The following is a 23,611-nucleotide window of genomic DNA, read 5'->3' on the forward strand; positions in this document are numbered from 1 at the left end:
TTTCGGAGGAAGACGGAGAACCGGGAGGGAACCCAGACAGGATCCAAGATGCCACAGAGGCCCCAGCAGAGGCATCGAAAAACATTTTATGGGATAAACAATAAGATTTGGTCATTTCGGACCCTTGTTTTATGACGAATACGCTGCCGTCCCCGAAGCGGGGCGCCGGGGTCGCTTCCCGTCTCGGCCAATCCACAGGAGCCGTTGACACGAATCCCTTTGATAACGTGACGAATCAACGGGTCCCGCATCGGCTCCAGTGACAAAGCAGCCTCTTTTATTTAACCCTCCGTGTCCCGGGGGTCGGTCCGACCGTCCGACCGGGCCGCCGTTCATCCGAACGCTCATTAGTACTGACGGCTTTTCATATTCTCCCCGTTTCATCTTCGGGCCTCAGTGACGGTTTCCCCGCAGGAACTGTTGAACCTGGAACACTAATGCTGAGAGACAACTGGGCTGAACCCCCGTCTCCCAACCCCGCGACCCCCACACAACGTCTAATCAACCCATACACTCCTCTCTCTCCCTCCTTCTCTCTCTCTCTTTCTGTCTCTCTCTCTCTCTCTCACAGTTTGTTCTTCAGTTAGTTGTCGTTAAGCTCGACCACTAATCACTCTGGTTGTGACTGTGGTTGTCTCTACACCGCTGGTGTGCCCTCAAACACACACGCACGCACGCACGCACGCACACACACATGCGCAAACACACAGGCACGCTGTGAGCCTTCATTATCACATTTTTTAAACTGCAAAATACACGTATGTCTACATGTTTCTCCTCTCATTTGTGTTCAGACTTTGACTGATGCATGCATGCAGCAGCGGAGTGTCTCCATCTTACATGTTTTTGTGTGTGTGTGTGTGTGTGTGTGTTCATGTTTGCATGCGTGTGTGTCTTTCAATGTGTGTATTGATGTGTGTGAGAAGCGCCATTCTCAGTTGGGCAGAAACAATGGAAGCGTTCTGATTACATCTCCCTGTACGGGCGGACAGGGTGTGTGTGCGTGCGTGTGTGTGTGTGTGTGTGTGTGTGTGTGGTTTCATGGGGGGAGGAAACGGTGGTGGTCATAGTGAAGGAAAGCAAAGAGGGGGGGGGCAAAAGTTTTGGACCACCCTCCCTCCCTCATTTTATCCCACACACACTTGTGCCTTCCCCTCGCGCCCTCCTGGCGTCTCATTGGTTAAAATTCCCAGCTCTCTATTTATCCGATTGGTCGGGGCGGGATATATATACCCGGCGTGGGTCGGCAAGGACCGGCCACAAGTTTTAAAACTTTCGAGGCGGACAGACAGGAGGGAGACGGCCTGAGTGACGGACGGGAATCCAACTCCGAACAAGAGCCGCCGTCTTCTCGGAGACCAAAATCGAAAAAAAAAGAAGTGAGGAAGAAGAGAGTCCCGGTGGAACGCTTTCAGGGGATTATCCTTCGCCAACCACTTGTTTTTTCCTTTTCCTTTCTTTCTCCTCTTCCCTCTCCTCTCACATCTCGATGTTTTTCTTTGGGATCTGTGCTCCAAATCCGTCAGATTCCTCCCGCGACCGTCCTCCTCTTTGCAAGTCCCGACGCTCCGAACTGAGAATTTCCCCCAGAACTTTGCAAAACGACAAACCCAGACAGACGTTTCTCTCGGACTAAGACGCAGAGCCGAACCCGAGCCCCCTCTCACGACCCCCCGGCCCCCCCCCCCCCCCCCCCGGCTCGGAAATGAATTTAAGCGAGTCCGGCCTGTCTTGTCGAGAGACTCTCCTGCGTCCCGGCCAGGTGTCTCTCGGGGCGGCGTGGGCGACATCGGGGACCCCGAGTCCGGCCTCTGACCCCGAGATGGGTTTCGAGCAGAGCCTCTCCGGGGACTGCAGCTCCCCCGATGGCGGGAGCGTCAGGAGGGCCGAGCCGCGGATCCCCCTGACGCCGGGTTCGGGGGGCCAGAGCCCGGACCTGGCGGGGGGTTTATCCGACGGGAAGGCGGCGGGGGGCGAGCAGAGGATCCGCAGGCCCATGAACGCCTTCATGGTCTGGGCCAAAGACGAGAGGAAGCGGCTGGCCTTGCAGAACCCAGACCTGCACAACGCCGTGCTCAGCAAGATGCTCGGTAAGATGAGGCCGCCAGAAAACTCTGACAGGAAAATCTGATTCCCATTATCTGTCTGATAAATGGCTTTCTAGAAAAAGAGAACACCGTCTGACCCTGAAATAGTATCTATCATCCGACGGTTTGGGATAAAATCCGTAAAATCGAGAAAGGTTTGCTGGAAATGTGGCTTTTTCTCCTTGACATTTTTTTAATGATAATTTTTAATCCGTGACTTCTTTTTTTTCTGTAACGATCAATCAAGAAAGTATTTCTGCCGCCCCGAAAACACAAGAAAACAATTATATCGCTCCGTGTTTAGTAATCACAACATAGTCATCTGATTCCTATTCCGTTGTTATTAGAAAATTACCAATTACTAAAATTACTAAATCACTAAATTACTAAATTAAACACCTGAAAAAAAATCACAAACATTATAAAACCATTTATCATCTTTATAAATGTTTATTTAGTCATTTGGATTTATTTCAAAGAAGAGTAGGTTATTATAAATGTAAAAAAAAAAAAAAAAAAAATGAAAGAAAAAGAAATTGACAGATTAATTGCAGGAAAAAAAGATTTGAATAATTTGAATAAATAAATAAAATCAACCTTCTTAAATCATATCATCAAAGCTTTTCGGCAAAATAAATGGTGTCCAATTAGTAGCACCATAAAGATTTACTCAACAGGGTAAAAAAAAACATAGAAAAACCAGATCTGGTCCTGCTGTATTATTTATCTTTTTTTTTTTTTTTTTTTTTTCATAAACCGCCCAAACTCTTTTCAACTTTGACGGACAAAATTGCGAAATCAACCACATCAAGGCGCCTTAGATTGCTCTACTGGGTCCAGCTCAGACAAACAACACAAACCACAGAGAGCAAACAAAGAACTACTGTAACAGCATCTCACCAAGAAAAACATATTTCTGCGACTACACAACGCGCTTCCATTTCTGCCCCTGCAAATCTGTCACAACCCACCCGGCGTCTCACACTGACGCTGCACGGCCGTAACGTTTTCGGGATCGGGCACCATGGTCTGGCTCTCCGCCGCCTCGGTGTCGGGCCTGTTTTACCGCGCTCGCATGGTCATTTTCGGGTAGCGGCCTTGTGCTTCGGGCGCCAACAAAGACCCTCTGACGGACGGGTCGAGGGACTTTAATGAGAGCAGTTTGCTTTACTGAGTGAATTAAGCTGAAGGGAAGAGAAGTGTGTGTGTGTGTGTGTGTGTATGTGTGTGTGTGTGTGTGGTCAGCGAGAGAAGTGCTACAGCGGTGTGACATGTCAAGAGGATTCAACAGGTGATTCAAATGGGCAGGGCTTGAGTATATGTACACACACACACACACACACACACACACACACACACACACACACACACACACACACACACACACACACACACACACACACAAGCTTACATGGGAATATTTATAACTAGATTCACATCTTTATCAGGAGTGAATGTGTAACCCAATGCCTCTGAGTATCAACAATAATTTCCAAAAATGTAAAAAAAAAAAAAAGTTTTTTTTTTTTTTTCTAAAAAAAATATCTCATTTAAAATAATACATTCATAGAAGTTGTATGTTATAAGATTATAATTAATATGCAATTGTTTATTTTTTCAGTTGGGGAATTTATTGATTCATTTCTCATATTCAAGTACTTCTTAACCTTTTAATTGTTATATACTTGAACTATATTTTGATTGTGTTTGAAAATGGCCCTTTATTATGATTTTTTTTGTATATTCTTTTTTTTCTTGATATTATTCTATTTATTTTTCCTTTTTTTTCTTTTGTGAGGAGCAACGTGTGCCAGTCAAACTGCTTCTTGGCCGCGCCGAACGGTGGCTCGTGTTCAAACTCGGAGTTGCTCATTGAAAGTCCAGCCTGCAGCCAGAGATTTTGAAACTCAAACCACTAAGTCCCATAAAGTCAATTTTGACTAAATATAAAATGACTGAATGCAGAGTTTCGCCTTGCAGAGATGCAAATGCTATGTTTTGTTGGTGCAGATAACAACTGTGAAAATATTTAACTGTGACATGACTTCCTCTCTCTGCATCCGTCTCAGGTCAGTCATGGAAGGCCTTGAGCGCGACAGAGAAGCGGCCGTTTGTGGAGGAAGCGGAGCGCCTCCGGATCCAGCATCTGCAGGACCATCCGAACTATAAGTACCGACCTCGCCGGAAGAAATCCACCAAGAAACTCAAGCGAGTGGAGCCGGGGCTCCTCCTCCACAGCCTGGCCCAGGGCGGGGCGCCAGGCCTCGGGCTGGGGCCGGGTATCAACACCCTGCCTGCCGAGAACGTCCCCGGAGCTTCCGCGTACGGACATCCGGGAGCGCACCCTCCTCACCACCACCACTCCCACCATCTGCTGCCATCCCTGGGGCACTTCAGGGACCTCCAGGCGCCCGGGCCCCAGGAGATAGAGAGCTATGGCCTGCCCACTCCAGAGATGTCCCCGCTCGATGTACTGGAAGATGGAGAATCAGTGTTCTTCCCTCAGCACATGCAGGAGGAGGCAGGGATGGCAGGTTGGAGCGGGTACCACCACCACCTGCACCATCACAACCCCCACTACGGCCATCACTACAGCAACCACGGCCACCCGATGCTCGGCGTGTCAACGCACGGCCAGACTTCGGGAATGAACTCCGGCGTTAATGCCAATCTGAGTCCGGGTAGAAGTTCAAGGGTCGATTCCAGAATGGCCCCGATGGAGTCCAGCATGACTCCCAGCATCAGCCCTTCCCTTCTGTCCAATTCAGGCAACTCCAGGCTAAACTCCTCCCACGCCTCTGGCCACCACATCGCACTGAGGAGTCCCCTAAAATGCCCACCGCCACTCGTCGACTCCTCAGCCGCGTCCTTCAACCAGACATCTATCAGCCTCTCCGAGACCATAAAACCTCACCAGTCACTTCCCGTCGGCTACTTTAGCCAGATGTACGGGAGCGGCGCCGCGAATTCCCAATTCCCCCCTTCTCACCTGGGGCAGCTCTCACCTCCTCCCGAGACCTCCCCCTCTTCCTGCTCCTCCATCCCGCCGTCCAGCTTCCTCCCCACTGTGCACATAGACCCCCCGAACCCAGAGTCCACTGGCCATCAGGGGTCCTCGTCATCATCTGCTGAGTTCTGGTCTGAGGTGGACAGGCACGAGTTTGACCAGTATGTGAACGCTGGGAGGAACCGAGAGGAGGCTTACGGAGTGGTTGGGCCCAAAGTGCGCGGCGGCACCGGTGGAGGTGGTAACATTAGCAGGGACATGGGTAGCTTTGTGAGCGGCGGCGGCGGAGGGTGCGACGAAGGAATCAGCCCTCTTATATCTGCCCTCTCCGATGCTAGCAGTGCTGTCTACTACAGCGCCTGTATCACTGGATGAATACTCCCTTTTTATATTTAAAAACCTTGCTCACAATGAGGGGCGGGAAAACACGTTAGGTTTGGCACATGATTTCCATGGACTCATGGTTTTCTCTGCCGAGCGTCCCATATTTTGAGAATTCATCATACATTCCTCACCATGACCTTTAGCAGACGGCGAGGTCGCTAACCAGCTCCTAAAACCAGCACCATAAAAACAATTTTTGATCAGGTTAATTTCAACATCACTGAGCAGTTTTTATCTCCTTCCTCCACATCCCGCTGACTCATTTAATTACAAGGGTGTGTTTTCTCCAAATGTCTGCACTTGGCTCACAAGTCTGATCCTTCTATAATAACTCATTCGCTCAAAGATGAGATTTTTTTTTTTTTTTTTGCACCTGCCTTTTTGACATCACCTACAGTGGGCCCGCATTAGCAAAAAGAGCAGATAGCCATTGCTAAAAGCCAAAAGCCATAGCCAAAAGAGCAGATAGCCATTGCTAACGCTGCACCATCTCCCCGAATAAGAGGAGTCAGCGCGAACAGGCCCCACCCACGGTTGCCTTGACGTCGTCATCGTCGAGGGAGTGACGGCACGTAATCGGGTCATGAAATAAAAGAATCGAAAACGAGTAGGGCCTGTCGGGTCCGTTGCACAGCCGTTTATACAGGAAGCAAAATCTGCGAGACGCCAACTGCGCCCAACAAAGAAGTTGTCACCATTTGCTAATTGACCGTCACAAAGCAGGACCCGGCGGATCGAAGCCGCGGCGAGCTTCTCGTTTGACACCGGCTTGCCATTTTTTTTGGTCGGCTTCCCTTTCTCACGCCGCTCCGACACTCGTAGAATTCAGGGGTTACACGGTAACTGACAGTCGCTTCTCAGAGCTAAATCAGTTTTAAAAGTTTGTTCCGATCGGTGCGCGTTTTGATTCTCCAACGGACGCAAAGGGTTCAGTCGACTTAGGGGCGCACGATTTTTTTTTTTTTTTCAGGGATCTTAGCGAGTGTTTGTTCTTGGGTGAAAACAGCAGGCCCCTCCGGTGTCGCGACGGTTTCGCCTCTCTGCACTCCGTCCCCTCCGATGAAAAATGTCCATGTGTTTTGCAAGAAGGAAATTGTCTTTAATTGCACTGCGGTTGAGGGGTGGGGGGGTGGGGGGGGGAGGGTGGGTTGCACGACGCAACAAACCGGATTTTATCATCTCTTGCCATATCTGACATCTCAGGACTAGACAAATATTCATCTCCGGCGAACATCGGGATGTTTCGATCTCGGCGAGGACAATCCTGGGAAATGGACAGTGAGAAAAAAGACTGGATGGGAGAACTTGATCCAGCCTCTGCATATCTGTTGCCGGGAAAGCCTTGGCCACGAACCCAAAACAGACCGCTGATGTCTCCCACAAACTAACAAGCAGGGTTGGTTTTTTTTTTTTTTTTTTTTTTTTCTGACCGTGATGGAGGCTATGGCTTGTTTCCTCTGTGTCTCAGACCATGACAGGGCCTCATATGCAACCTGGTGCCAGAATCTCAGAGTTTTAAGTTGCTTGGCGAACACAAACATGATCCTGATCCAGGGATCGCTCGCTGCAGCCGGTAAAGCTCTCTGGTACGGCAAACATACCGCCGGTTTAACAAAAACGTAGTGACTCGGAGTGTAAAGGCCAAGATTTAACTCTGCTAAAAAAAAAAACAAAGAGAAAAAAACAAACAAAACAGCAGATTGGGTTCTCTGATTTAAGTACTTGTGTAAACGGCCTCGCTCATTATATCATGGAAATCTCTTTATATTGTGCTTTAAGTCGATTCTACTGCCAGATATTGACCTCTGATTACAAATCATTTCATTCTAATTGCAACGGTCCATTTGATATGTCTTTTTTTTTAGGGGGGGGGGGCTGGTTTGACGTAGCCTTTTACTGTATATAGAGCCTGTTGGAAATGTTCTCCTTGCACTGGGTTTAAAGTCTTAGCTGTATAGAAGGAAAAGTACTTCTTAAAGAACCAAATGTCCATAAATTGAAATATGTTTTGTACAGGAAAAGAGCTGTCTTTTTTGTTGTTGATCTTACAAAAAAAAAAAAAAGAAAGAAAAAAATATGAAAAATAAATTCTTATTGAGGAATAGCTTGACATTTAGGGAAATATGCTTATTTGCTTTGGTGTTGTGATACCAAGCCACAAAATTGCAGAGGCAATTAAATTGTCCGGCATGTCTGGTTTTCCTCAAAATTCACATGTCTGTCTAGTAGGACGTTTAATATTCACGAAATATAAAGTGCTCTGTGAGCCACGCAGAACACAAACTTTGTGAAATAACTGGAAATGAATGGTTTTTAATAAGGGATGTTGCCTCTGCATGGCAAAAAGCTTGTGTCCGGTTCCAAGAATTAAACAATCACAATACATTTTAGGATAAATGGGCTCTTCTGTTTTTTCAAGGAAATATTATTTGATTTCCAGAAATCCAATCAGGTAAATTCTCTAAAATAAATGGTTTGGTTTTAGAACGAAGCCCCGCGGAGATGAAATGCAAGCAAAGCCCTAAAAGGCTTTCAAAGTGCGATTGTTCGAAAGTAGGTGCCTCTGGCCCCCGAGTTGGAGGGATAAACTCCACAGAAACTCCAAAGAACTTCGTCACTGGGTAGTTTCCCGTGTTCCTTTCTTTAAACATCGGTGGCCGCGTTTTGTATTTCATCCAAATAACATCTGGATAGCATCTAAATAACCTGCTAAACCAGGAAGCAAAACGTCTACAAAAATTAGCACCGTATCATCTTTAACACAAGCTGTTCTGTCTTTGACTGAGGTTTTTACAAGAAATTTGTTCAAGTGTACAATGCAAGGCATTGTTTTTGAATTTTTTTTTTTTTTTTTGGGGGGGGGGGGGCGGTAAAGCCGCCCAAACACGCCGCTGATCAATGTGTCATCTGATCAACACTGAGCGCTGCCTCCAGTTTATTATGCCAAGCTACGCTAACTGCAAACATAAGCGGTATCGCCTGATTGAATATGTCAAGCTATTCCTTCCAGATGTTCCAAATATATATATATATTTTTTTTCTGTTGTTGTTCATATAAAAATGCTTTGTATCACAGACTTGCCTTCGAAAGGAAATCTATAATTGCAAAGATCTCCTGTAGATCTTTTCCCGGGAGGAACTGGAGGTTTTTTTTTTTGTTTTTTTTTTTAACCCACCCCCTTTTCACAATTGTTATGGCTGGACATTTAAAACTGGAATTTGTGGTTTTCGCTTGTTGCTGAGAAAAAGACAAATCAAGAGACAGAGTGTAATAAACCTTCACGCGGCTTCCACGCTGTTGTGATTCTGTATACGGAGGAAGGAGGGGGGCGAAATACGCAAGGAGCCGCTATCCTTTCCGTTCGTCCCCATTCCCATCTGTTCGGTATTAGTCCCACAGACAAAACGGGTTTACGAACAGAACAGTAGAGTGAAAATCTTGTATCTTCTGCAATGAAAATGGTCACATTTACCACACGGTTCCTTTGTTGAGAGCAAGGCGAATATTTCCTCCGGAGGACGAGGGCCGCAGAGCGGCGGCGGTTCGAGCTCAGAGCTGTGAGGAACACAAAAAAAAAAAAAAAACATAAAAAAAAAACCCTCTCCATCTGCATTTGACATTCTTTTCCTTTGACACCAAACATTTTAATTGACTGTGACACACAAAGAAGATCAGAGAGTCGAGCGTTTTCTGGAGCCTTGCGATGACTCTTGGGCTTTTGGTAATAATTATCTTTTAAAGAATAAATAAGTAAATAAATAAAAGACACACAAGATTTTGGAATTAATACAGAGGGCATTTTCTCAGCAGTCATATAACAAATTGAAGCCAGGATTTTCCCCCGGAGTTTCACTGTGATGCCAGTAAATCTGTGTGACAGGGATCTTTTTTTTTTTTTTTTTTTAATTGTTTTTTAAAATATATTTTCTCTGTGTTGGAAAGAAATAAAAAAGTTTGTGTTTATAAACTTTAACGTGTTTATATTTAAAAAGAAAAACGTGGGTCACCCATAAATCGTTTCTGTTTTATAAAATAATTTTAGAAAATAAACAACCAAAAATTGAAAAAAAAAAAAAAAAAAAGTCTCTGTGTATTTTCTCATCTTCCGTATTTCATCCCGAGACGGTAACATGTTAACGTGCCTCGTGTTTTAATGTTTTAGTCGCCCGTAAACACGGCGTCTTGCTGCGACTGCTCAGTGTTGCTGTGTCGTGTTTTTCCTTCAAACAACCAGTAATGTTCCTATGTCCCTCGGCCCAATGAAAAACAGACACTGGAACTATGCGAAGCTAATATCAGCAACATCGTGCCACGCTGAGCTGATGCAAACACCAGCAGCCAGCCTGTTCAGTTGAATATTAGCAAGCTAACACAAGCTAACACTAGCCTCACTGTGACCTGGATGCATGTTGCTAATAGCTAACAGAGCATTTACCGGTCAGATATGTCGACGATCATCCCAGGAGAAAAAAAAAAAAAAAAAAAAACAGGGGAAAAAAATCTAATTTTTACATTTTTACAAAATTCTTCAATGTTCGTGGCTATTTCTTTATACGTAATATGTGTATGCACAAAATAAAATTATTAATAAATACGTCAATTCCCCGCCCTTGTCCTCTGGTGCCACCAGCAATTACATCGACTTCGATTCATACATTTATTTATTATCTGTACTGCTTATTCTGCATTTTGGGTCACGGCTGGAGCCTGTCCCAGACGTCACTGGGCGAGAGGTGGACCGATGGGGCTACATACAATTTTTTTTTCGACACATTTTCCTGCACATTTTCTCATGGAAATTATTTGGGAGGAAAAAAAAGTAGGGAAAGTGGCAGAGAAGTACTTTATTTAAGGTAGAGGTTCCGGAATAGACTGAGCTCTGTATCCCCGAGGTGATTCTTCCACTGACGTTGCTTCGCCACCTCCAGGGAATGCCTCCAGTTGTATACCTTTTATTTCTAGATCAACTTTTAAAGCTCGGTGTTTGATTCCAGTTTGTCTTAATTCAAGCATTTTTCTACCTTTAACCCCTTTCTTACAAAAACACGGAGCCACAGCTAAGCTGGCAGGAAAGTGCTGTAAAATTGTCAGAAAAACAGCGGCCCGTTTTGGCAGATGAACCGGCATCAGGGATCTGGGACCCTCCCTCGCCGTCTCCAGAAGCGGTCCAGTCTTACACAACCGACTGTCACCGGCCAACATTAATCCCGATCCAAAACGGGCTAGTTTAACTCTCTTTAAAAAAATGAGAATAATCTTTGTGGCAATTGTGTTTGGTGTCACAACATTTGGAAAAGGAAAGGAAAAAGAATAAGAAAAAGAAATAGTATTGAAAGCAGGCTGTCCAAGTCTGGGGAAAAAAATGAAATAAATAAAAATTCACATAAAGTTCTTTTTATCACAAGCAGCTGGGGTTGGGTGTAACACTTTGCAAAGTTAAATTTATTTCGGTAATCCCATTACATTCTGTCTGTCACACAGCAAGGCATCACATGAAAATTACAGCAATGTGTTGAGATCAATTCTGACTTGTTTCCTTCCTCTGAGGTAACGCGCCGTGTTTTTTTGGACAAAGTTTTATTTCCCCTGATTCTAATTTGTCGTTCCGACGTCTTCAACTGACAGAGGAGCGCGCCGGCCTGGGGCGGGAGTGGGAGTGGTGGCGTTCGGGGAAGGGGGTGCATTTGCGGCGCACTTGCTGCAGGAAGAGATAAATAAACAGGCTAAGAAAGGAAGTTTTTCTTGTTTTAAATCTGGCTAGCAAAGCTAGCTCGTCCTTGTAAAGCACGCTAACATCCCGCTCCAATAGGGACTGCCTCCGTCGCTGCATGGCCTTTTTCTCACTTTGAGTCGCCTCTGCAGAAAAGCCCGCAACTTTACGAGAGTTGCCCGATTCTTTTTTTTTGCCCTGATTTTTATTTTTTATGTCATTATGTTTTTTTTCTATAAAGTGATCGCTATAAAGCGAGAATCACTATAAAGTGATTCTCTCACACAGCTAGATGAGCGTACTCGTCGGGAAACATTCATTTTGAAACATTCCTCGAAATGTTAACATTTTCGTTCATTGTTATAACCTGATGGCGATCTTTGGGGTGGTGATTCTTTTTTGTCACTCATTTATTTATTTACTTTTTGAGGATTTACATGTCAGCTGGACAGCGGTTTCAGAAATTAGCTTTGTTTTTTGCTCCAGGCTGGCGCATCACATATTGGCTAAGCTAGCGGGCCGCCTTCTTGTTTTGAGTTATGTGCAGGGATCTGAGGTTTTCCAAAAATACCAAATCAGCTGTGGCTCAGAAGCCATTAACCGTGGGTTCCCCTGATAAATAAACATTTTCTCCGTCCTCACCGCTCCGATCACATCGAGACGGTTCCTAGCGGATCCGCGCGTCGCTAATTGGCGCTGATGCTCCGATCAGAATGCCTGGAGTTTTCACCCGCAAAACTGTAGTAAATCTTAAAAAAAAAAAAAGGGGGAAAAAAATAAAACAGGGGCGTCTCACATTTGATGGCAGAACAAAGACGACCACTCGAACGCTGAGTTGAAAAACCACAACTTTTCCCGGGGAACCACATCACAACACCGAGCTGTCACGGCAACATCTGACCGTGTCCCCGGAGAAAAGACGGAAACGCAAAGATGAAGGTTATTAACAATTTAAGTATCTCTCACAGAAATCTGTCCACTAGTCTTTGAGATATTTGAGGGCGCATAGATTTTTAAAAATGACCACAGAGACAAGGCGTAAAAGAGAACCTCTGTGTTTCCGTACATTTGGAGTTTGGACGAAACGAGAGACCGCAATGTACAAAAGACGCCAACCTCAAAAAAAGAAAAAAAAAAAAGAAAACACAATCAAAATGACGACTGAAATCGGAAGTGACATGTGAAGAAAATATTTCAATCCAACATACATATTCAATTAGTTAAGTCTTTGACTTGTAGATTTTCTTGTATATATCAATTAACTAAAACCTTCAAGTATATATCCAAGAAACTAATGATACAAGTATTAGTTGTGATAAAGAAATGATCCTTACTTCACTTTTTTTACACTTAGCAAATACTCACACTATAAAATACTGCACTCCGTTATACTTGTACATTGATATCCACACATAAAGTACATCCGCTTTAGATAAAGTTGACTTAAACGTGGTCAATGGTTAACACTTATATTACCCTTTCTAAGTGTTTTTCAGTGGATTACATTCACACACACACAAACACACACACACACACACGGACCCAGAGCAATGAAGAGAGTCTCTTCATTGCATGACACCAGTTCCTTTGACACTGATATAATGGCGCCTGCTATAAGCAATCAGAGAGCTGAAAATGATCATTTTAATTAAACGCTACCACTACAAATTCATGGCAAACATGATGAGGACATTATGTTTGGCCCGATACCACGAAGAGGATCATGTACTCGAAACTCATTTGCTATGAATCCCAGTAGTGAGCTAGCCACTAGCGGTAGCATCGACCGCGTGACCCAGTTAGTTGTGCAGTTTAACATCGGCTACATGGACATTATTGGTTTGCTCCATGCTGCGAGGGACAATATTAAGTGTCTGAGGAACACGCCAACATGCGAATCTTCTTAGTCGTCCCTCGGCAAAACAGCTTGCTCTTGCAAAATGTGTGTATAAATATGCACCGAGCTGATGGATACAAGATGGTTCCCCCAAAGTCCTTTCTCCCTGTTCAGAACCTGGAGGCGTCGAAGTTGTCCCGGACTGGACTGGGATTGGACGGGGTTTCCAATGACGGAATTGGGTTTCGGTGGAGTTTCGGGTCAAGATAAACTGTGCTTTCGGTTGAGTTTTCGATCTCTTTTTGTCTTCTCCCTAGTTCAGATGGGAAGATAAACGAGTTTGACTCGGCTGGACGCACCCCCGGCCCCAATAACCACGGACGGGCTCAAACAAAAACATTTGGAATGAGGAAAAAACTCTTTCTTCTGTTTCCTCTACCGCCATCGTTTCTGCGTTGTTACATTGCCTACCAGCCCCTGCGTTCACTGTAATCATCCTTTTTTTTTTCAATCGTTCCTCTTTTGACCACAACTTTGATTCATCCCGTCTTTGCCGTTTTCCCCTCCTTCCCTTCCTGTTCATCCAACTCTCCCGGCGTGACCAACGATTTACCTCTCCATCACACTTTAGTTCCTATTTTTCTCCGGCTGGGAAACTGAGATGCCCTTTATTGCAGGATGTAGTTGCAGGATGTAGGCGTGTCGACTCCGGGGGCAGTTTTTTACTTTCTGGTTTTGACCGGTTGCATGAGTCTCGCTTTTAGACTGTTTGGGGGTTCTAAGAACTGTCCAGCTGAAATTTTCGTTCTAGGAATTATCCTCATTTACGTTTGGCAATTTTACAAGTGGCGAGGGACCGTGCGGAGACCAAAGCAGGGACTGGTGTGATGCGAAAAACTTAAACGCCGCAATCAAAAACAAACTGTCGTGAAAAAGAGGAAGACGACAAGGACAACAAGGAGAGCATAGTTGGCGCGGCATTAATGTTCTGCGCTGTAAAAATTAAAAACCGTGGGCTATCAGCTCGGCTCAAGACATTTATTTTCCGTTTAGCCGTACCCTGCCGTTAGCTAACTCCGTACTTTTTTTGGCCAAAATGTTGATGTTTCTCTACCAGCCCAGGAAACCCATCCGCACCGTAGTAGGCCAGACGAGCTCGGATCTCTTCGTCTTTCCATTTCTCGCTGGTTCTGTCCATTTCATCGCAAAAAAAAAAAAAAAAAAAAAACAGCTGACCAGTGACAATGGAAGCCTTTAAAAATGGCGCTCGTGACAGCTATATCTGTCATGGACGTGGCTTACGACTCCCACCGTTTACCAAGGACGTACCTCGCGTGAGTTCCTACGGAACTGTAAAAAGACCCTGCCTTAGAGTAGGAGCTAAAATAGTTGCAGGAACTGAGGCTCCCCAGTTCCTGCGCTGCCCGATTGTATAAAGAAAATGGCTCGGTTCTTGAAAAGGTTCTGGGAACTGCAAAATGTTTGGTCACTCCTTTGCAGCTGGCCGGTAAACACATTAGGACCGTCATCTTCCCCTGAACCGGCAAAACAAAAGGTCCTCGACATCCGCCCACTGACAAAGGTTCACTCTTCCAAGGGATCGGGATTACCGGCACGATTCCCGCCGCACCTCTTCTGACGGAGATGACTTCAAGCTCCGGGCGGGGGTTGTGCATGGGTGATTGCGCGGTATCAGCCTTTATGGTTTGTCTCCCCAAAAAAAAAAAGAGTTGAGCCCTGGCAAAAATTCATTTCCAAGGAAAACTGGAATGGTCCGGTTCATTAAATGTGACCATCAGAGTCAGAACTGTCCAATCACAGTGTCCTATTTTCATCCTAGAATCAGTCCTTGCATTCTTCTCCTTCATCGTTGCCTTTCCTCCTCAGCTTTTTCTCCTCGTCTCTCTTACATCTTCAGTTTTTCACTCGGGGCCCGTCCATACCGCCGCTTTTTCCCACATCACTCTATTATCTTTTCCTGGCTCCTGTAACACAATCCTTCTGTTCTCCCACCAAACATCCTCCTCTGACCTCCGCAAAATCCCAACCATTTTCTTTTTCTTCCCCCTCCGCCAAATGTTACTCGCTCGTGCCCCCGTCTGCTTTTCAGTCATCCAGTCCTTCATCTTTTAACCCCGTTCACCCCCGACTTTGTTTTTTGAAGACCGATCCCCTTCATCGTCCGATATCAGACAGAACTCTCGACGCGGTCGCACTTCGGTTCCATCCCGTTTTGGATGTTACCTCGTCCTCGTGCGGTTGCTATGGAGGAATCTTCACCAGTGGAAACCGATGCGACGGTAATACATTTACAGTGTATTCATTTGTAACCCGAGGCGCTTCGGCATCCGCCGTGTCTATGGCCGCTGCCATCCCTGGAAAAATCTGAAAATCCCAACGGGAAAAATCTAATAAGCGGCGTACCAATTCAGAGTTCCTCGTAGGAAACTCTGGCTCAGTTGCTCGACCGCCCGGCTTGGCGTTAATTCACCACGGCCGCCCACGTCGCCCACAGAGGACCAGAGATATGAGCTTTACAAGAAGCATCGGAGGTGGTTCATTTCCTCTCTCCGACCCTCTGACCGTCAACAAAGATGACTTCCCCGCCCCGGCTGATGATCGATCCTCCCGTCGGGTGTTCATTAGATAATCTCGACCACCGTTTTTGCCAAAACCCCGAGAGCGAGTGGACTCAACACGGCGCCAAAGAGGGAGGAGTCCAGATCCGGAACCAGGGAGACGTTTCCCCATCGCTCCCTTCCTGCAGCTTCTTCCTCCACCCGGCATCCTTCTGTCACTCCGCCCACCCCCCTCATCTTTTTCCAATCATTATTTCACTCTGTTCCTCGTGTTTCACTCTGTCATTTTCTTTTCTTTCCCCCGTCGGATTTTGTTTTTTCACCAAACCCATCCGTCCCACTTCCTTCTTTTTTTAAAAAAAAAAAAAAAGAAATCTTTCTTTTCCCATTCTCTCCTCTTGATTTTCCTTCGATTCTCTCTGTGCTCACGGTCTGCGTCCCCTTCACACACACGCACGTGCACACACACACACACACACACACACACACACACACACACACACACACACAGACACATATCCTTTCCATTAAATCTAGTTATCTCTTGCTCACTTTCAATGCTCCTTTACTGGATGGCAAAAATTGTGGTCGCGTGTGTGTGTGTGTGTGTGTTTGTTTATTGGGTTAGGCACCGAGTTAGGCTATGCAGTGTGTGTGTGTGTATGTTTGTGTACGTCTTTGTAAAAAAAAAAAAAACACTAACCCCAGCTTACTGCTCTGTATATTTCCTGTGCATCTTGTATTTGCAAGTGTTATTTGCAGTCCTTATGTCCTCTATTGTAAGTCGCTTTGGATAAAAGCATCTGCCAAATGTAATGTAATGTAATGGGAAGAGTGTGCGTTTCCAACAGTGGGCCGGGTGTGTGCGTGCGTGTACACGTGTGTGTGTGTGTGTGTATGATTCAGCGCATCCGTGTGTGCTGAGGGTCTTTTAACAGTTTGTGTGTGTCACTGAGGTAACGAATAGGAATTTGAAAAACGAGGAGGAAACTCCTGTGGAAGTTTGGGATGTTCGGAAAAGGGTGTGTGGACCTTTTGCGCGTGTGTGTGAATCTGTGTGTGTGTGTGTCAAGAGTGTGCAAGAGAGTGAAAAGAGGAAGAGGTGTATATTTTTGTGGGAACACCTCATCCCGCCGCTTGTTACCCTGACTGGAAAAGATAACACAAGCCTGGATTCCCCTTCTCCCAGCTGGAAAGTAACATGTGAGTCGGGGTGTGTAGATGGTGCGTGTCGGGGTGTGTGTGCGCACATATGTGTGTGTACGTGCGAGCGGGCCGCTACATTGCTGGTGTAGCTTCGCCGCTCAGTCTCAGAAGAAATCTCGCCTCAGCCACTCTTGGTTTCATGCTCCTTGACGACAGCCAACGGTTCCTGGCTGCCACTTGAATGTTCCAGTGCCTAGAATTCAGCCCGGATTTGGCCGAAGCCGAACGTCACGCTCCCTGACTGTGTTTTCATTAGTGTGTAATTACCTTAAAAATTGTGTTTTTATTAGGCGAGGCAAATTTATTTACAGTGGCGGTTCTGGCTCATTTGGTGCCCGTCCCGAGGACCATCACTTATGGCGGCGGTCGGGGGCCGACAGCCTGCGGGCCGCCGCTGGCCCGCCGTCAAAACTATCTGGCCGAACAGAACATTTTTTTAAAAAAAAAATGTATTCCCATTATTCCATGCAACAATACGGGCATCTGTCGTGCTCTCATTTTATTATTTTTTTTCCAAAAAAACATATTACTCGTATAGTATGGCCGTTAAATCGACAGGGGAAAGCAAACAGGTAAATAAATACGTTCTATAAACGGAATAAAATTCGTGTGTGTTTCATAAGCTGGTTCTTTATGACCTACCAGGAAAAAAAAAAAAAAAAGAATAGGGGAGACGACCAAACGCTGGATGAATGGACGACTACACGAGGTGACACTTTGCCGCCCACGCCGTAAATTATGAAATGCTCTTGTAAATCGCCGGTGACCGTTCGCTGAGAACTCGGCGCTTGGAACGGCATCAAAATTTTTCTCCTGACCTTTTGGTCCCCGCGTGTTCGCGATGAGGCAAAGACTCGCCGGAGCTGAAGAACAAAAACAAGGTTTTCACCGAACTCGCGGCGAACTGAATCCCAGACGGGATGCTCGTCGGGAAGGTCTCCGCCCCGGTCATGTCCCATAAAGACCCAACCGATGGGAAACGCCAGTTTCCAGAGATACAGTTTGGTTCTCTTGAATCCCAATCCTGCGTGAAAACACAGCGGCTCAACAAGCTACGAGCCGTTTTGAGGATGACGCGCGATCGCGGTCTAACACTTCCAAATGTTGCTACAACCTCCAGGTAGAATTTGATGGAAATTCATCGTATTCCCGGCGTCCGGGCCAAAGCTTGCAACATCTGAAAGGATAACAGACGGCCGCGTTGGACCGAAGGAACTCTCCTGTTCGTCATCCTGACACACGAGAAAAAACCAGAAAACAAAAGGACGCTCTGCACCCGAAAGAGCTTTCAGAAGTCCAGAAAACTCGCGTTTCTCCCGGTTTTAAAGGCTCGATTGCCTCTCCTTCTCGTCTTTGAGTGAAACCGAACCCGGTAGGAACCTCGATTTAATCCGCTGGACCCGGTAGGCGTTTAGATGGCTGCATCGTCAAGGAAACCGCCGCAGACGCCACGACCACTTTATCCCTTTCCGGCAAGCTCCTCGTTCGGGCCTCGAATCAAACCTGATCGAGATAACTGGTTATTACCAGCCTCGTATTAGCAAAAACCAGAAAATCGGAGTACAAGGGAGGAAGGATCTCCGGAGTGTAATCAAACTGGAGCTCGACAGATCCCGCTGATTGCCGCACTAGATTCCCTCAGGATTTGTCCATTTTTTCCATAAAAATGCCTGGAGAAGGAGAGAGGATGAAGCAAGGCTGAATTTCCCTTTCTGACAGGAACCAGTCGACTGGCCCTGTTGTCGATGACAGAAGGACAAGAGAGGTTTGCAAAGATGGGTCAGGGTGGAGTGTGTGTGTGTGTGTGTGTGTGTGTGTGTGTGTGGAGGGGGGTGATCCATGTGTTTGAGGTAAGAAGAGGGATAAATGGGCAAGCGACTGCGTAGAAGAGCTGCAGGGCCAGAGGGATTTTCCCGTCTCTTTCTGTCTCGTGATGTTTTATTGGCCACATGTGGTTAAAATGACAGATCAGTCACCGCAGCTACACACTGACAGGCTGTTTGAAAATGTGTGTGTGAGTGTGTGTGTGTGTGTGTGTTTTCAGCTGCGGTTGCGCATGTGTGTGACCTGGCAGGGTCCGATGTGAGACGTTGGCCGCTTTGGGCCGAGGACTCCTTGAGTTCGTCCCTGTACTTTCATGAATAAATGTTCCTGCAGGAATGTCCGTGCATCTGCTGCATGTGTTTTTTACAACGACATTTACGGCATTACCGTGCTGCAAATGTGCTCCGATGACCAGAACATTTTTCATTTCATGGCCGTGAGCTTTTGGATTTCCAACCGCCGCACATGAAATATGGAAATGCGTGTGTATGACACATTTAACCGGATCTGATGACAGCTGAGACTCGGAGTCTCGCCTCGGCGTTTTATGTGCAGAAACTTGACTCTGATCCGCCTTTTTATTTTCCCATTTTTCATAATAAACCTCGGCTATTTACATTCGGCGGTCTAATAAACATATTGGCTGTTTCCATCTCGCCATGTGTTTATCGGCGTTTCAAAATAAAAGTTCGGCGAAAGCTCTGCCAAGGGTAACTTCGTCAACATCATTCAGAGACGTGCGGAAAATATATATTTACACACACATATGTTCGCTATGTATATGTATAAATGTATAAACGCATATAATATTTTATCTTTATTTTTCAATCGAGCTCCTATTTCTGAGACTTTGCTCCACGCCCTGCAGCCTAACGTGGATAACGTAAGACAGACTTTCTCCATCCCCCGTGGATCAGAGCGAAGCTGCATCGAAATGAAACAAACACTCATCCCTTCAACGAGCTTGTCAGACACTGGTAATAAAATGAAAAAAAAAAAAAAAAAAACGCTAAGCTTGTCAGCGGGGAAAAGAAAACATGCAAAAAAAAAAAAACCCTGGCTCTGCTGGTGGACAAACTTGGTCCTGTGTTCAAACCAGGATTATGTAACGGTCCTGTCAGACGGCAAACTGAGCGCGGGGTGTGTGCAATCTGGCGAAGACATCATGATGAAGTATTTGAGGCAAAAGCGCAGGTTTTTTCTTTTCTTTTTTTAATTCCTCATCTTTTTAATTATCACTAATTAAAAAAAAAAAATCGGCAGCCAGAACAGCAGCGAAGAAACAGGCTAACGCTTCAGTTTTTTTTTTTTTTTTTTGTTTTGTGTTTTTTTTACAGAGTGACCGAAACAGGAAGAATGGAGCCTCCGGCTGCTAACCGGCTTCGGCCTTGGACGGGAGCTGTGGATTGAGATCCAGCAGTGGGGATTTTTCACCAAAACAGACAAAACGATTGCATCTGAACTCAATGGAGGACGTCGAGATGCCATTAAATGGATCACAGTTTTATCCCCACGGATGGTTAACACATGTACACTTAACCCAAGATAAACTTAAGGTTAAGAGATAAGCTCGAGTTAAGTGTGTGTCGCATCTCGAGTCTCTGCTATTTATATTTATATTCATATGTATTCTCTTCTGTTTATATTACTATTCATATTTACTCTCATCTATTGATATTGTTATTGTTGCACTACTGTAATTTCCCCGATGGGGATCAATAAAGTATTATCTTATTTGATCTTAACTTGAACTCACACCAGATGTTACACCGTCACGTCGCGATCGAGACGCACTGGATCTCGCCGTCTGGACGGGTGTGAGATGGGGATTCCCATCCAGAGCGCGGGATCGATGTGAAGCGCGACATGCAAAAATATCATGGAAATGATGACAAGAGGGGACAAAAATATCTCTGGACAAGACGTGGCAACGTTGGTTACCGTCAATAAAACGCTGATTCTCCGCAGCAAAGTTTCCAGATGGAATTGGCTTTTTCAGCACATTACTTAGCTTTTGTGTGCAAAGGGGGATTATTATTTCTCTAAAAAGGAAACTTAGTGTCAGCTGTCAATCACAGGGCCACATAAGGAGACATCAAACCGCTCACACTCTCAATAACACTTTCCGATAACTTGGTCCTCGATGAACCTACTGACCATCTATGGACTACGGGAGAACATGGAGAACACAAGAAACAGAGGAAAAACCCAGGAGACAAAGAAGAGGATGGAGGCTCCACACAGGGAGGGAAGCCATGTTCTGACACGACACATGCAAAGGGGAGGTTTCACTTTAAAAAGTAAATCGGCCTTTTCTTAGCTTACTGACTGACAGCAAGGTTGTTTTTATTTTTTGCCACCAGCGGAATATGAATTTCAGTATTAAATGCATTAAAACCCTTTCAGACACAACAATGAGAGGAAAATAAAATAAAATAAAATAAAATAAAAAGGAAATTACCTGGAAAAACCATGCCATTTTGGAGACTGGAAACCTGGATGGAAAAAAAAAGTTAAGGAGATTAAAAAAAAAAAAAAAAAAGGAAACTTCCGATCCATTGTTTTCACTGTCTATTAAACAGAATCAAATGACAGACACACCTGTTTCCGTGGCGATCTGCGCTCAGCTCCATCTACCCGCTATGGGCTGGATGGTTTGGTGAGCGAGGGGGGGGGGCAGGGTTCTCTTTCTCTCGCTGTCTCTCTGACCCTCTTGGTTCTCTCTTCCACCCCCACCACTTCCTGTTTCCTGTCTCTGCAGGAAGTAAACCTCTTCCTTGGACGTGTTCACTTCCTGTCAGAGGGGCTGCTGGGGACAGGAGTTTTTATGTTTCCCTCAGGAAGCATGAGGTCATAGAAACTTTGAATTGTTTTTTTTTTTTAACTCCCTCCCCCCAGAAAAGTGAGTGATGAAATGATTTAAAGGAGAGCGCGGCGCAGCAGAAGGTCAAGCCATTGAAACCAGGTCATGGATAATGATCGGAGGATTATTCCGGAATCAAACAGCAGGTTCTAAGCGTACTCTTCTGGGAGGAAACCGCTCTGCTCTTTTGTTGGCCGAGGCGCAGTGACGGCGGATCTATTTTAGCGGCTCGCAGGAAAGAGAGGGTGACCTTTGACCCCGGGCCGAAAGCTGCCTATTTTTTAATAGACGCCGGAACCTGACAGATGGACCTGAAGACAAAAGTAACGTGCAAAGGCACCGCGGGGATTTTTACACCGCATTTTCTCCTCGTCCTTTGCTGCCCTCGGGTTCCGCTGCTCCTCCCATTCCGGCTCTCCTTTGCCTCCTCCTCCCCTCCGAACTGCTTCTCATTGGTCGGCACTCCTGTCAGTCACCCCTCTTCTCCCTCAGTCTCTCATCGGCCGATTTCTTTCTCATGCTCTTAAACAGGCGTGTCCAAAGTCCGGCCCGCGGGCCAAATGTGGCCCGTGTTCAAATTTACGGCTTCCCGCAGCCTCTTTCACAAAATCAATAATAAAATCGAATTCAGTCCGACAGCCTGTTTTTCGACTTCGTATTTTTGATCTGAGTCTAAAATTGAAATAATGATTCATATGATTTGTGCTTCTGAATAATATCACTGTTTGTGTTATTTTTTTGTGCACATGTTTTAAATTAAGATGTTCTTAGTGAGCATTTAACAGTGAATAATATGTAATATTAATAATAAATGATAATTTATTATTAATATTATATCATTTATTATAATAAATAATAAATGAACCTAGATACAATTTATCATTCAATTTATCAAGTTTTTTTTTTATTTTCCAAACAGACCTTTTTGCTCATTTTATGCGGCAGTCAAATATGAAAGACAAATCGACAAACTTTACAATTGTGTTTTGTGTTAAGACATGAAAAGTTATGACAAAAAAAAGACATGAAATATATCATTTGCATTTAATGTTAACGGTTCAAAGAATGTCAGCCCTCACACATTTTCATCTCACCGAATATGGCCCTCTTTGCAAAAGTTTGGACTGCTCTTAAACTAAAAATAACAATAATGAAAATAAGATATAATCTGTTCACATCAATGGTTGAGCTAATGTCATTATTAGGAACGATAACGACATTTAAAACACATTTAAAAATGAAATGCTATACAAGTGGCATGGGAGCCTTTGCATAGGCCAGCAGGGGAATCCACCAATCAGATTGCCCGCCCAGAGACTGAGGTCATTAGTCTTCTGAAGCTCCTCAAGACCTTCTACCGGTCTATGGTAGCAGCGCACTCTTCCTGGGTATCGTGTGCTGGTGGGCGGTGTCAGGACCGCTGAGGTCAAAAGGCTCAGTGAGATATTGAGGTGGCGGAACCGAACCTGGACCTTCTTCAATCGGTGGCAGTCGGGAGGGCGAAGGACAAACCCATTCACGTCATACCCGAGCTCTGCTCTCTTTCTTATCCTTGTTGGTCTCAGTTTGCATGCATCCTGACTATTTTTGGTTCTTTATTTTATCCTTGTCATTGTCGCTCTATTTACATTGTCATTTAGTCCTGGTTGTGTATTTTTTACCCTTACTGTTCCTTTTTGTTGTCCATTATTATCCCTGACGTTGTGGCTGTTTTTGTTGTTGCTGTTGCGTATTTATTTATGGATGTCTTGCTATCTTCTGTCTTCTGTCTCTGTTTATATTCATATTCATATTTATTATACTTTCTTTTTGACATAATAACTGTTACGCCACTGTGGCGAAGGACTTTTCCCTATGGGGATCAATAAAGTTTGTCTTATCTTATCTTATCTTATCTGACACTCATCAGACATCAGACCCAACTTTACACCAGATAAAAGGGTCAGACGTCCACTGTCCTGTAACACCTTTTGGCAGCATCCCTGAGCCATAGAGGCACCGGAGTTTGTTTTTTTTTTTAGAGGACTGATAGGACTTATGAGGGACTACTGACTCAACGTTGGGTCAAACTATGTGAAACAACCGTTTCTACAAGAGCGATGACTTGAGGTGC

General features: G+C 45.2%; 1 protein-coding gene across 1 annotated transcript; it reads left to right on the top strand.

Annotated features, from left to right (window-relative positions):
- The first annotated feature begins 1,287 nt into the window (after positions 1-1,287).
- Positions 1,288-6,586, top strand: sox18 (SRY-box transcription factor 18). The gene is made up of 2 exons (XM_086159690.1): positions 1,288-2,090; positions 4,157-6,586. The coding sequence occupies exons 1-2, from the start codon at positions 1,706-1,708 to the stop codon at positions 5,467-5,469; spliced, it is 1,698 nt and encodes a 565-aa protein (XP_086015816.1). The 5' UTR covers positions 1,288-1,705; the 3' UTR covers positions 5,470-6,586.
- The last annotated feature ends 17,025 nt before the right edge of the window (positions 6,587-23,611 follow it).

This window comes from Fistularia commersonii, chromosome 14 (assembly GCF_037954325.1).
Source record: "Fistularia commersonii isolate RoL2024-O1a breed Wild chromosome 14, RoL_Fcom_v1.0, whole genome shotgun sequence".
NCBI lineage: Eukaryota > Metazoa > Chordata > Actinopteri > Syngnathiformes > Fistulariidae > Fistularia > Fistularia commersonii.